Source organism: Bactrocera neohumeralis, chromosome 3 (assembly GCF_024586455.1).
Source record: "Bactrocera neohumeralis isolate Rockhampton chromosome 3, APGP_CSIRO_Bneo_wtdbg2-racon-allhic-juicebox.fasta_v2, whole genome shotgun sequence".
Lineage (NCBI taxonomy): Eukaryota > Metazoa > Arthropoda > Insecta > Diptera > Tephritidae > Bactrocera > Bactrocera neohumeralis.
Genome location: NC_065920.1, coordinates 76431802 through 76446148, shown reverse-complemented (window position 1 = coordinate 76446148; position 14347 = coordinate 76431802). Strand labels below are relative to the sequence as shown.

General features: G+C 36.7%; 1 protein-coding gene across 9 annotated transcripts in view; it reads left to right on the top strand.

The window, feature by feature from the left end:
* The window catches only part of LOC126752139 (serine-rich adhesin for platelets), a 226881-nt gene that overhangs the window by 63348 nt on the left and 149186 nt on the right, over positions 1–14347 (top strand). For all 9 annotated transcript variants that reach the window (XM_050462719.1, XM_050462720.1, XM_050462722.1 and 6 more), the window contains exons 2-3: positions 9954–10663; positions 14150–14323. In XM_050462719.1, coding sequence (XP_050318676.1) covers positions 10591–10663; positions 14150–14323 — 247 coding nt within the window. In that variant the 5' untranslated portion in view covers positions 9954–10590. The remainder of the gene's footprint in view (positions 1–9953; positions 10664–14149; positions 14324–14347) is intronic.

The following is a 14347-nucleotide window of genomic DNA, read 5'->3' as shown; positions in this document are numbered from 1 at the left end:
AAATCTTTGTTTGGAAAACCTTTTTATTTGAAGAGGTATCTTCACGAAATTTGTCATAGTTTATTATCTATATTAGAGCTATAATTTCCTAACAAATTATTCGGATCGAAACACTATAGCATATATCTGCCTTACAAACTGTTCGATCAAAATCAAGTGCTTGTATTGAAAATATTTTAATTTGACGAAATACCATCACAATATTTGTAATGGATTAATGTCTAAGACAACGCTACAATCCCCGAACTAATTACTCAGATCGAACCACTATAGCATATAGCTGTCATACAAATCGATAGACATAAATCAGCATAAAGCTCTTTTCATAGTCTTTGCACCATAAGACCCGACCGTTTAAGGGTAATATTGTTTCGGTGCAGCCTTAGTTAACTTTTTTTCTTGTTTTTGTTTTCATATTCTCCACGCTTGTTTACAAATCGTTTACGCGACGCTTGACTTTCATCACTTCTCGCGCAGTACCTTTCCAATTACAAGTTTCGATGGAACTTAGCGTCATTTATCAGCTAAAAAATAGCGTTTTGTTTGATTTTAGCAGCGACAACAATGGGGAAATTGGCCTTTAACGAGGAACGAATTTCGTAGTTAGCGTGTAAATATTTATGATCTGATTAAAAATGCGACAAAAGTTTTTATTGCTTTGTTGTGTAAATTCCAGGAATTTGCGAGCATTGCAGGAGAACCAAAAAAAATTGCAGGCACTGCAACACTGTTATTGCATAGCGTAGCTTTTTTTGGAAAATTTTTTCTATTGTCGGCTCTAATTTTTACTCATAATGTGCATGCTCAAAAAGAAGGCTGAAAAGTGCATACCATTTTAAACATAGCACCATCGAGGGATATGAGCTGACTATAGAGGTTTTCCAACTTTCCGATGTCATTTTAGTGATGCTTAACGCTGTAAAATATGTATGTTTCTGTTGCTGTTATTGTTTTTGTTACTAAATTATTATTAGTATTATTATAACGGCAGAAAACATTCGTTAAATAACTTCGAGCAATGTCTCAGTCTCAGTGATTTCTTTCAAGTGTTAATTTTCTTGATCTCTGAGATCAAGCTGGGGTCCAGATCCATTGAAGACATTGTATTTGGAGGCAATTCTAAACAAAATTCATGCTACTTTTGTCATCATTTTTATTGCTTTGTTCCACGGTGCATTGCTTGGATTGTGAGTTCTTGCGGCACCCGCTTTATAGAAAGCTTTCTCATGCTCAAATATTTATGAACGATTTGTCTAACATGCACTTTTCACATCTTCAGACTCTAAATATTAGTGTCAGCTATCTTTATCAATTTTTTTTTGTTTCTTAAGGCTCTCTATACTCTATATCATGCAATACATGTCAGAAAGCGGGGAAATTTAAAGAAGATTATAGTGGATCCGGCCACGCGTTGCTGCGGTATACATTTTATACTATTACTCATATAATAAACTATTCAATACAGTGAACATTTTATTTACGAATAAAGGCGAAGACGTTTTTGTCTGTATAAGAATCCAAGAGATTGTACTTGAGGTTTAATTTTGAATGAGTTCATACAAATAAATTTCATTTGACAAAATAACGAATTTAAGGCTGCTTTCTCAATGTCTGGTTACCAGCCTTTCTGACCAGTTAATAGTTGTCCGCTTAATAGATTGTACTTAATAAACATCAACAAATTGTGGGACCGCGGACAAACAACGTGACACGTAATTTTTAAATACAAATTTTAGGTTTCACAACCAAACAAATGGATCATTGATTAGTTCTATTGGCGCCTTCTTTAGTTATGATTTATTATTTACATTGTCTCATACCAATAATCTTCTAATCGAACATATACTATATAAAGCAAATTTCTTCAAAACCTCATAGTTATTTACAAAGAACTTGTACTTCCCACAAAGTACACCTTTTTCACACATTTCCGTCCACTGACTTGCTTTTTGTGCGACTTCAGTCTCGGCTGGCAATTACATTGTTTTACTTTTAGTTTCCTTAGAAATCTTATCAATTATTTACTCGTTATAAGGCCTTTCACTATTTGCACAAATCAGTGTAACTCTTAGATATCTTTGTTGCTGTATTTGTACGTATGTATGTCAGACTGCGATAACAAACTTTCAAATTCGCGAAGCAAAAACCACTTCTGCTTGAAATGAAAATTTTCCATAGATTTTCAACTTTATGTTTTATTTTTCTTTTTATGTTTGCCAAAACTTTTGTTAAGAATATAAAAAAATCGAAGTCATATTGACCAATTTTATTGCCAAATGTATAGTGTGATAACTATGAAACTGTTTGTGACAATTTGCCACACTTTCAAAGGCACACTTTGCCGTTATTCATAATAAAAACATGAAAAAATAGTTTTACTTTAAAGTAAGCTCTTAGAAAGTGGTGCAAATGCAGTGGCGCGCAGTAAAAAATATATAAAGAAATGATATACACATGTGCATATTCAGTATGACAACAAATCAGCGTTGTCATATTTTATTTTAATTGCAAAAAAAATTATCTGAAATTAATTTCTCAATTAAATCGATAAGCGTCCAATAAGTATTGTCAATTGATTTGAATCAGCACCAGATTACAGAAAAACAAAAACATATATATCCGTTCATTTATTTACTGATAGCAATACAACAATATTGCTGTGTTACTGTCAGTAACAGTTACTCACTGTCACTTTCTAATTTTACTTTGATGAATTGATTGCCCCGATTCGTTCCTTCCTCAATTGCTTTGATTATTAGCAAGGATGTTCGTATTAGCGCCGCTAAGATTGCGGGTTTAATGTATTTTTCACTGTGCGCTGGCGATTACAAAGCTCTCTCTCTTTATAAGTAACGATATTTCTCAAAACGACTAACGTACATCCTACTATTTTGAAGTCATCTCAGCACATATTTAGACTATCCATAAAAAATTGTTTTTTTTATAACCTCATAGTCTCCTAATTGAGCAAACTTATTATGGATTCAATCTACTAGCTTCACAAAATGATTTTTTAGTACCAGAAAGGACTCTTTACATTATTCGAAAGTTCCCTTGTAAACACCGTCGATTGCTTTGACTTACTGCTATAAAACTTTAACCACTTCCCTTAAATCATACCTAAAACTGAGAAACCGCTTTTATGTAAGTAGACCGCTTTCGGACTAACGTTTTCTTCTTTTGAAAAACAATCAAGTTCCAAAAAATTATCACAATAATAGCATCAAGACGCCCCAAATTCTATAACATAAAAAACTAACCTAAATCAGAAAATATGCAAAGACAGCTACTGCAGTCCTGGAATTTGATATAGGTCTTGAACTTTTCATTGTAAAGGGTAATCCATTTCGAGTTTTCTTACCTTTTAAAAAAAAAAAAAAATCAAAAATTTCAAATTTAATTGAGAATGTGTATTATCATTCGAAAGAACATTCTCTGGTGTTTATTTTTTCAAGATCATCCCTTTCAAATGTTGGCCACAGTTTCGTCTCAGATAGTCCATCCATTGTGTCAAATTTTTCATGACTCGTTCGAACATTTCGACTGGTAACTGGCGAATCAAACGCGTGATCTTTTGCTCTAAGGCCTGAAACTCACAGGAAAAAGTCTGACGTTATATGTATCACACGATCATGGTGGACGATTGACCGGCCCAAAACGTGAAATTATCTGTTCACCGAAGTGTCCTCTCAATAAATCCATAGATTGATGCCATGTGTGGGAAGTGGCGCCGTCTTCTTGAAAGCAAATGTCGCCGAGCTTCAATTTCTGCCATAAAAAAGTCGGTTATCATGGTCACCATTGACTTTTACATTCTAACGACATAATTTTGGAAGAAATATGTACCCATGACTCCACCGGCCTACAAACCACACCAAACTGTTGCTTTTTCTGGCATGGAATGGCAACTCTTGAATCTATTTAGGTTACTCTTCGTCTCAAAAGTGGCAATTTGCTTGTTGGCACACTCATTGTGCCAGACATGGGTCTCATTGTTGAACAAAATTTGGTTCGAAAATTTCGGATCTCGGTAAGGTCTTGTCCAAATTTCATATCGATATCTCATATTTTTGTTTGTATATATACTTTCTAGGATACCCATCTGCTGTTATAACAAATATTATATTTATGCTTAGAGACCACAACCTGTGAGCGGCATCTTTTTTTATTTGTATAATTTTTGTTCAGGGATTTGCTCGAAAAATTGCTAATGAAACTGTCAATACTACCAATACGCCATAATGAATGATTTCCAGTTATGTCAATATATGCATATATATCTACGCGAATATATATATGTACAAACATATAGGTATATTTATGTACTTATATAGACCGAAATATACCCTTCAAAACTTAATCCCAGGCGTACTTTCAAAACGTTTCACAAAAACTGACAAAATATCAACGAAGAACTATAAATTATGAGGGCTTTAGCAATTCAGTTAGCGCTGCGACAATGACAGTGGACGCTGAACAAACAATTGACACAAAAATAAAAATAATAAAAATTTAAAAATAAAATTTGACGCTGAAAATCCCAAGAGGCGCACACGTCAGAGGCAGAAAGACGCACTTCGAAGCAGCTATAATAGATATAACCGCATACATGAGTATGTACTTACACATGTATATACATGAAAACAGCTGTAGATATGTAAGTGCCTTTGAAGAAGCAACCGAAAGGTATGATAGCTCTTGTTTTTTTATATCTATCTTTCCACTATGCGTCATGCCCACAACTACAAATTGCCGCCACTTCAACCTAGTACAACAAGAACAACAATCGTTTATAAAGTGAGGCAATACAGATGTCCATACGCAGCGCCCAATAGCCACCGCGTCGCCACAACCCCCTCACCCTAACCCTAAAAAATCGCCAACAAAAGGCTTTTGCACTAGAACGCTAATGAAGCACTGACAATCATCAACGCGGCCAAAAGCCCAGCAATTTGGCGATTTTTGAAAAATCATCATTGTTTTTCTTATAAAATCGCTTATTTTGTATTTATGAAAGTCTTTCGGGCAGTTTGGCATATAAACTAATATGTAAATTTGCGCTAAAATGTTAAGTGATGTTCTCCGAGTAGTAGCGAAACGAATGTCCGCAACGAAAGTTGAGCGATATGGACGGGAAGCGGCGATTTACCGAATTGCTTTTTTCGTATTTCCATTCCGAAAAGCGTGAAGTTGTTTAGTGGCGCGAAAGTTGTTGTTGTAACTGTGTTTTTCGTTTTTGTAATCGATCGATGTTGAAGTTTCGAACTCGAAGTTAAACGAATGTTGCGGTGGACGAACGAATTATGTTCAATGAAATTGGAAAAATAGAAAAATAAAACAAAAACAAAATAGAAAATAGAAAAACAAATACTAGAAACATTTTAAAAGTACCGTATCATGTAAAAATAATTCGAAAGTTATGAACTGAATATTGAGACTAAGGTGAATCTACTATTGCTATTGGTGAATCGAACATGATTAACCACACATCATGATTTCATGTTGTTTTTGTAAGCTTCAATGCTATATTAATATACAGTAAAGCGCGCTTAAATGACGCACAAAAAATTCCACCTTTTTGAGGAATTTGGATTCGGTACTTAAGCATGTGTTATTAAGTTAAGCTGTATTATTTCATAGATTTATGCCGTAAGACTGCTTGTCCTAAGGGGGTAATTAGAAAATCTAACCAACCGTTATACCTATTTATGATCAGATATGGATTATTCTAAGCTGGGTCTTTAACTCCCTCAACGTTTTTAGCCCGATCAAATCAAAAATATGTTTGTTTGGGTCTCATTCGTGACGTCTTGGACTTATTCATTGAAGCTTTCTTTACCGAGAGCCACTTACGGATTTGTTACCAATTTTCCGACGGTTTTTAAGCATAAATCGGCCGTTGCTATTCCAATTTCACTTTCGATATTCGTACGAAGTTCATCAATCGTCGCTGGCTTGTTGGCATAGACCACAGACTTGACGCAGCCCCACAGAAAATAATCTAATGGTATCAAAATGGTAACTTTTTGGGATGACAATGGTGGCTCATGGAGTACGTGTGGATTGCTGCCTGACCAATAACGCATATTTTGCTTATTGACGAAACCATTCAGCCAGAAATCATTTCTCTCTATCCTCTTGGCTGAAGATGATTTTTCGATGAAAATGCGGATCATTTTCAAGTTATTGCTTAGCCTAATTCACGAACATATGACGATTCTGGTGGGCAAGCGGCTTCAGTTCTTGCGTCAATTTGATCTTGTAAGAATGTAGTCCAAGATCTTTTTGCAAAATTCCCCACAACGACGTCACAGAGAAGCCCAACGCTTGAGAACGACGTGTGAGAGGCTGATTTGGGTAATGCTCAATTGATGCGCTGGCGGCAGCAATATTTAAAAGTTTCCACTATACGGTCTATTATTGATATGACAAAATTCCAGAATTTTCAATTGTGAAGCCTTGACATGTTCGAATAATAATTGCCGCTCTTATTGTCTTTCTTATTATCCTTATAGAGACTATAATCCACCTGCTGTCTTTTAGAGTCTGGGAAACGCTTGATTACTACATTACATTGTGGGATTGTAGCTCCAAACAGCGAGGGCTGTTGTATCAAAGACTGGTTACAGCCTCTATAAGTCGAAAGATTAAAAATTTTTACCAACCGTAATAACATTTTTCGATGGCGAAGTATTAAAGTGCTTGGGCAAAGTCTTTATGAGCGTATATTTAACACTCCGATTAGTGTCGAATTTTCAGATATGTAGATGTCAAGCTGTCGAATTATTGTAATTCCAGCCTGGAGCTGTTCAAACTTTCTCAAGCAATATTTAGTTCCAAAAGCAGATGATTTCATAATTCATGCTCAACTTGTTTATAAAACGCTTCAACAATTCGTAGAAATTCGTGCAAGGCATTAATTGGCGTTTGCAGTTGCTGAATGCGCTTCTGGATTTTCGTGGGCATACATACATACTTGTATATGTATATTTACATAAATATATTATTTTGTAGATAAAAATGAATGCATTTGTACAATTCTCACAAGTAAACAATTATACATTGTGTCAAAAAAGTGCCTGGAGATTGTAAATATAAACTATTTAATTATTCATCAATATTTATCTTGCCGCCTTCCAAGTAATACCCACCAGATTTAACACACTTATGACAACGATATTTCCAGCCCCTGAAACACCTTTCATAAACACTTTTTGGGATAGCCTTCAGCTCCTTCAGCGAATTTTGTTTTATCTCTTCGATCGATTGAAAACGGCTTCCATTGTGCCGCAATTTCAGTTTATGGAACAAGAAAAAATCACACGAAACCAAATCTGGTGAATACTGTGGTTGATCGACGGTATTCATTGCGTTTTGGTATTTAAATCCGGTCACAATCGTGGCTCGATTCGATGGTGCATTATCAACGTGTAGAATCCATGAATTGTGCTTCCACAGTTCCAACCGTTTTCGACGTTTCTCACGCAAAATTATTTATTTACTTTTATTTGCTAGACTTCGCCTCTATAGGCCAAATAGAACTTCTTATCGACCGTCTGTTTTTCCGAAACAAATTCATGGTGCACCAAATCACGAATATTGAAAAAAGCAATGAGCAATACTTTGATTTTTGAGTTATTTTGTCGTTTTCGTTTTGGTTTTGCCTCGTTTTTCTTCGCTCCATTCCGATGATTGTTGACTTGTTCGCATGTCAAACTCATAAACATAAGTTATAATGCTGTCCATGAATATGGGATCGAAATTCGCATGATCAAGTATGTACAAAGATCCTTTTTACGGTATTATTTTTGAAAAAAAATTCAGTTTTATAGGGACGAGTCGAGCAAGAACGCATTCGAGCTCTTTTGTCATCTCTCTAACACTTGCTTGACGATTTTCAAGCAACGTTTTCTTTCAGCTGAAGAGGTCGAAGGTCGTCCAGAACGAGACATGTCTTCAACGATCTCTTGACCATCTTTGAAGGCCTTGTACTTACCACTCGTCAGCTGTCGTTTTTGATGAAACTGAATATTGCAGCTTTTCCAACATTCGTAACGATTCCATGCACGAAATTTCTTTAGAACTTCAAAATTTGCAACAATTCTTTCTTCGATATTTTTATTCATTGTAAAAATCGCAAAGCACTAATGATGTGTACCGACTTAAGCAGCTAGTGTAATTAAGAACAGTCCTGCCAACTTATCAAAATACAGTATTTGAAAATATCATTTGTCCGAGAAATTTAAATTACAATATCTTGGAACGTTTTTGTCACAATGTAAGAGTATTTGAAAATTACATGATATACATATCGCTCATTTGCTGCAACGTCGTCATAACTCAAAAAACGTGATTTTTGAGTTAAGGATGCAGAATTGTTCGTTATATCATACTTCATGTTGAGTGAAAAATTCATATGAATACCTCTTATATGCTCCGCGAGAATAAAAATAGTTGAAAACTTTTAACGCGTTTTCCGGCAAATCGATTTTTTTGACTTATGCCGGTCTTGCAGCAAATGAGCGATATCTACTCGAAATAAAAATAGTCTACTAAGAAATACAAAAAACTACAATAACAAGTAATAGAAAATTCGTTTGCTTCCATCATAATCCAAAAATAGTTCAAAACAGAAATTCCCTACGTGCTGCCTTTTGTATTCACCTGTTTCTAAAATAAAAATATACATATGTATAATACAAAATTATATACATACATATACATATACTTGCTTACTGAAAATCGGCGACAACACAGATTTGAAGAATTCAGCTACATATTTTGTTTGTGTAGAGTGATCCATTTCGAGGATCCTTACTTTTTAAAGAAAAAACAAAGAAACTTCAAATTTAATGGGCAATGTTTATTATTATTCGAAAGAACATTCTTTGGCATTTATTTTTTAGAGATTATCTTTTCAAATGTTGGTCGCGTCTACGTGTCAGATGCTCCATCCGTTGAGTCCAATATGCGACGACCCGTTCGAGCATTTCGACTGGTAACAGGCGAATAGCACGAGTGATGTTTTGCGCCAAGGCCTGAATTGAAGCGGAATTGTCCGCATATACTTTATACTTTACATATCCCTACAGGAAAAAGTCTAACTTTGTGATGTCACACAATCTTGGTGGCCAATCGACCCAAAACCCATTGATTGATGCGATGCGTGGGAAATGGCGCCGTCTTGTTGAAACCAAATGTTGTCGAGATCACGAGCTTTAATTTCAGCCATCATGTGAAGGGTATTTAAGTTTCGAGGCGACCGAAGTTAATATTTGTTTTCTTATTTTTAATTTGTTTTTTATTTCTGGGCGCTCTTCACTCGCCGGGCAATGATCCACGAAAGTGCTCATCTTAGTCATATAAATTCCATTACACGAATAAATAAATGTGCAATTCACTTTCATGACATTTGCAAATGCGAGTAAATGCAAATATACATGTATATATTATATTAGCAGCGGTTAAAGCAGTGTTTCCCAAACTTGTATGTCACTTAGATAATATATAAAAGTTAGAAATGGAACTAAATAAGTGGTAGTAAGCCATATAAGCTGTCACTTACATTAAGATAGGCTATTTCTCTTTTCAAAGAAAGGAAAAGAAAAGAAAAAGTACTCAAGAATATATGATTGTAGGAGCTGATTTGTTTCATTCGAAAGATTTTCATTATTACAAAAAAATCTCTTATCATAGCAAAAAATATTATTTTGTTCCACTTAGTTTAGTTTGGGAACCCCTGCTTCAGTCACCTGCTCAAAATTCCTCATTACACACATTTGCTTGTACTCAGTTATGCATCAGCGTTAACGTATGCCTTGAGGCAGCCAAGTTACCTGGCCTTGTAGACATTCCTCATACAAATATAGCAACAATAACAACAACACTACTTAATCACTTTTATTAAAAGCTAACGGTTCTTCATAAACAAATTTACGCTCTTATCTTTCCAGATATCATTTTCGCTTATCGAAAATTTATTAACTTCTGTACGAATGCTGAACTTGGTGCTGTATGTAAAGCCGTTAGACATACATACAAACATTTATACATATATAAGCGCTTATTCTACAAAGAAACGGAGTAATAATAAACAAAAGTGAAATATCTAGGATTATTTTGCGCCGTGGAAGCAGATCGCCGCTTGCCATTTTAATCGAAGCGAACGTGTGAAAGCATCGAGACGGAATTGAAGCAACAAAAATTCCACGCAAAATACAAACAAACATACACACAAAAGCAAGAAAATTGATTGTTAATTGCAGTGAGTGCCGTTAGAAAAGCAAAGAACTTGCGGAAAACGCTGCGAGTGAATCAAAAACGCATTTACGTCGAGAAATTTCGATATTCCCTTGCAATACCCCTTGAATTGGTGATTGCATAAGCAGCGAAATTGCAACGACAACGGCATGCGCTTGCTGCAGCTGACGTCAAAAGCAGATAACAGCGACAATAGATTAGTGAGCTGCAAAGAAAGTGATTTACATTCAAGCTGAGGGATTAATTAAAGCAGAGAACAAGTGGGAGAGAAGGAGTTCCAAATCTACCAGAAAAATTTCAGATAAAAGAAAATTTGCACACAAAAACAGCATGGAGCATTTGGATTTGGCTGGTGTGATTAATACACCAAACTTATGGAATATGTCGGCATTCGATCAACAAGGTGAGTGGAAATGAAGGCCTACAGGTTTAAATTATGTAGGCTCAAGTAATTTTTGATAAAGTTGGGAGAGCTATAATATACTACAAACAAAGAAAAAAATATATATTATATCAAAACATAAAACCAATTAAAAGTTAGGCGATTAGAATATTTACCTACTTTGGGTTGTAGGGTGATCTATTTCGAGATTCCATACTTAAAAAAGCAACCAAAGCAATGCTAAAGGTTTTCTATCATTCGAAAGAACATTCTCTGGCATTTATTTTTTGAAAATTATCTCTTTCAAATGTTGGCCGCATCTACGTCTCAGATGATCCATCCGTTGAGTTCAATTTTCGACGACTCTTTCGAGCATTTCTACTGGTAACTGGCGAATAACACGTGTGAACTTGTTTTCTCTGGCCTGAATCGGAACGACATTATCCGCATAAAGTATAGAGTTTATATATCATGACAGGAAAAAGTCAAACGGTGTGATATTACACGCTCAAAACATGAAATCATCTGCTTAAGGAAGTGTTCTCTCAATAAGTTCATTGATTGATGCGATGTGTGGGCATCTTTTTGAAACCAAATGTCGCCGAGATCACGAGCTTCAATTTCAGGCACCAAATAGTCGGTTATCATGGCGCGATAACGGTCGCCATTGACGGTTACGTTTTCACCGGCATCAGTTTTGAAAAAATATGGACTTCACCGTCCCACAAACCACACCCAGCCGTTGTTTTTTTAGGAGTTCTTGAATCTCTTCAGGTTGCTCTTCGTCTCAAAGACGACAATGTTGCTTGTTTACCTACCCATTGAGCCAGAAATGGGCCTCGTCGCTAAACAAAATTTGGCTCGAAAACGTCGAAACTTCTTGGAACTTTTAAAGAGCCTATAGAGCGAATCGATGCCGCTTGGGAAGTGCGAGCGGCTTCAGTTCTTGCACAAGCCATATTTTGTACGCTTTCAGCTTAAGACCTCGACGTAAAATGCGCCAAGTCGTTCCATACGTCAGTCCGAGTAACTGCGAACGACGCCGAGTCGACTCTCCACAGTCTTCGTGTACACCCTCAGCTACGGCTGCTATATTTTCTACGTGGTCTATTTGGTCGAATATTATCGAATAATGAATTCTGGGTCTCAAGATGGGTCACACATTCCTTCCAGAACGTGAATTTTCCTAATAAAGTTGAACGATTGTTCGGGCGTAAGTCTTTCCATATAGAAATGCCAAGCAGTACTGAACAAAAATAACATGACAACTTGACAGCTTAGACAGCATAACTGATCTTATTACTTGATCTATTAAAAATCGTCGGTTGGAACGCGCACAGCCTTTATATGCCAGCATTCTAGATGAAGCATTATACTATTTCTATTATTTTTGCTTTACCTGTCGTGTTGTCCAAGTGTTCCTTAAATATTTGTCTTGAGTCATTTACTACACTAAGCTACTTAAGCTGGGGGTGTGGTGTAACCTCACATTCTCATATGGTGAGCCATATTTTTTCTTCAAATTTTCTGGAGATTATGAGCAAGAAGTTTTCTGCTCAGCTAGCTCTAGACTGACGGTAGCGAACCATCGGCGCAGACCTTTCAATTAGAACTTACATAGGGAAGACCCTTATTTATCTAACATATAGTATATTCTTCAATGTAAAGAAAGAAGATTTAAGACTAAGTCTCACACATTGCTTCTCGCTTAGCACGAACCTCTGTCAATATACAAGATTAATAACATAGTTGAGGTCAATCCGAATAATCCATAATTCATCAGTTTATTAAAAAAAAATTTCCGAAGCAGTGAAAAGCCTGGAATTCTAATCCAGCTTCCTAAAATATCTAGTGAATGTGATTTTCGACTCGATGGACTTTAGTTTGGAAGTGCGACAATTGGTAGATACATAAAGTAATGGATCATGAAGCTTATTTATTCTAATACAATATCATAGACCGAAATGTGAAGCGTATGTAGGCATCTTTTAAGGTTTGTCAGGAGAAGATATTCTTACACAACAGCTTTAAACCTTTGCTTTAGATAAAATAGTATTCGAAGCACACAATATATAGTATACGCAACTTTCCAGTATTTATTAGCAATTTATGCTTTCGCTTTAATTTGAGGTTATGTCCGACTATGTACAAGTTCATTTGTCAAATAAATTTGCAAAACGCTTATTGCAATTAATAAATTACCGCAATTTGCCATAAATAAAAGAAATGACAGCAGCCGCGCGACTCCGACTTTCTTCCTCATGAGCTTGCAACATTACAGTGGAGGCCGCTCAAACTGAGTGAGCCATTGCAATGCTAAGTATAGAAGCAAATATTTTGTATGCCAAAGCTGACCTGGGCGGTACTACGCCTATCAAGACGCCGGCCGACTGCGTGCGCCAGACGAAGGCCGAAAAGGCAGATGAAAGAGCTTTGCTTGTTGTTGCACAAACGCTGACATTTACCGGCATTTTGATGTTGCACACTGTTGCGCGTCGTTGCACATCAAGCTAAAGCAACAACAAAAACAACAACAACACCGATGACAACAAACATCGCCGCTTCTTCTTTATCTGCACTTAATTAATAAATTTATTATTAACGACGATTGTCGGCCGAGGCCCAACATTCGAGATTCAGGCAAGTCAGCTAGGGCCGGCCAAAGCAAGCGCTACGTCAGCACAAATGAATCGTGATCATGAATGAATCATGCATATATACATACATATATGTGTATTTAGCACATACTTCTTTTGAGTTTGAGACTCATGAGCACTGTGCTGGCGGCCGGGGCTCAGCTTCAGCTGTATGATCAACTGTAAAAGGGAGAATTCATGCGGCAGCAAAACAGACAAATCAACGTTGCGGCCCAAGACGTTGAAGATGGGTAATTGTCTTGACTTGCCGCTGCCTGCAGCGCAGTACCTCAAACTGGAACTGTTTTGGCTTTTTTCTTTGTTTTTCTTCAACTTCTTCTTATACGCTTACTTTGTTGTTGGTTGTTGTTTCCATCATCATCAGACTCATCGTCTGTTCCCCAAACTGTCTGACTTGCAGTCTTTGTGAAGTATTTCGGTCCGCCCACCGCGATCCCGCGATCCAGCGTTCAGCGTGATCCTACACATATGCACATGAACACGTATGCACAGAATGCAATCGGACGCGAGACAGCTGCACTACCAGCCACGGCCGCCGCAGTGTTGGTGCTCATTGCAGCTACGACGAGCTGATCAAGCCGCTGAAGCGGTACATTGATGAAAAGGTCTTGTTGCTTAGTTGTGTATTGGGCGCGTTTAGAAACGGTTTAGCTTTTGTGTTTGTTGGTGGCCGGCGCGTGGCTTAGAAGCATAGCGAACTAAAATAAACTTTATAGGGTATAAAAACGATATATACGAAAGAATGCGCAAATGGCGTGCCCAAAGCTTAGGTCTGACTCTTAGACTTGAACGTTTGTTTTTTGTTTTTGAATTCTTAACAACACTTAAACCCAAATTTTGTTATCCACAGATGCCATATACTTGTCCAGTTCGAGACAGATGCTGGAGCCAATACTGGAAGAGACGTCGGAGGATGAGGAGCACGCACAAAACAGCTGGAATCAGTACGAGCAGACCAGAGAACACTTTTGGAGTTCAACGGAATCGGAGACAGGCTCTGTCATACGAGTCGAAGTTAACAAAGGTAATAAGAAACTCCATATAATTG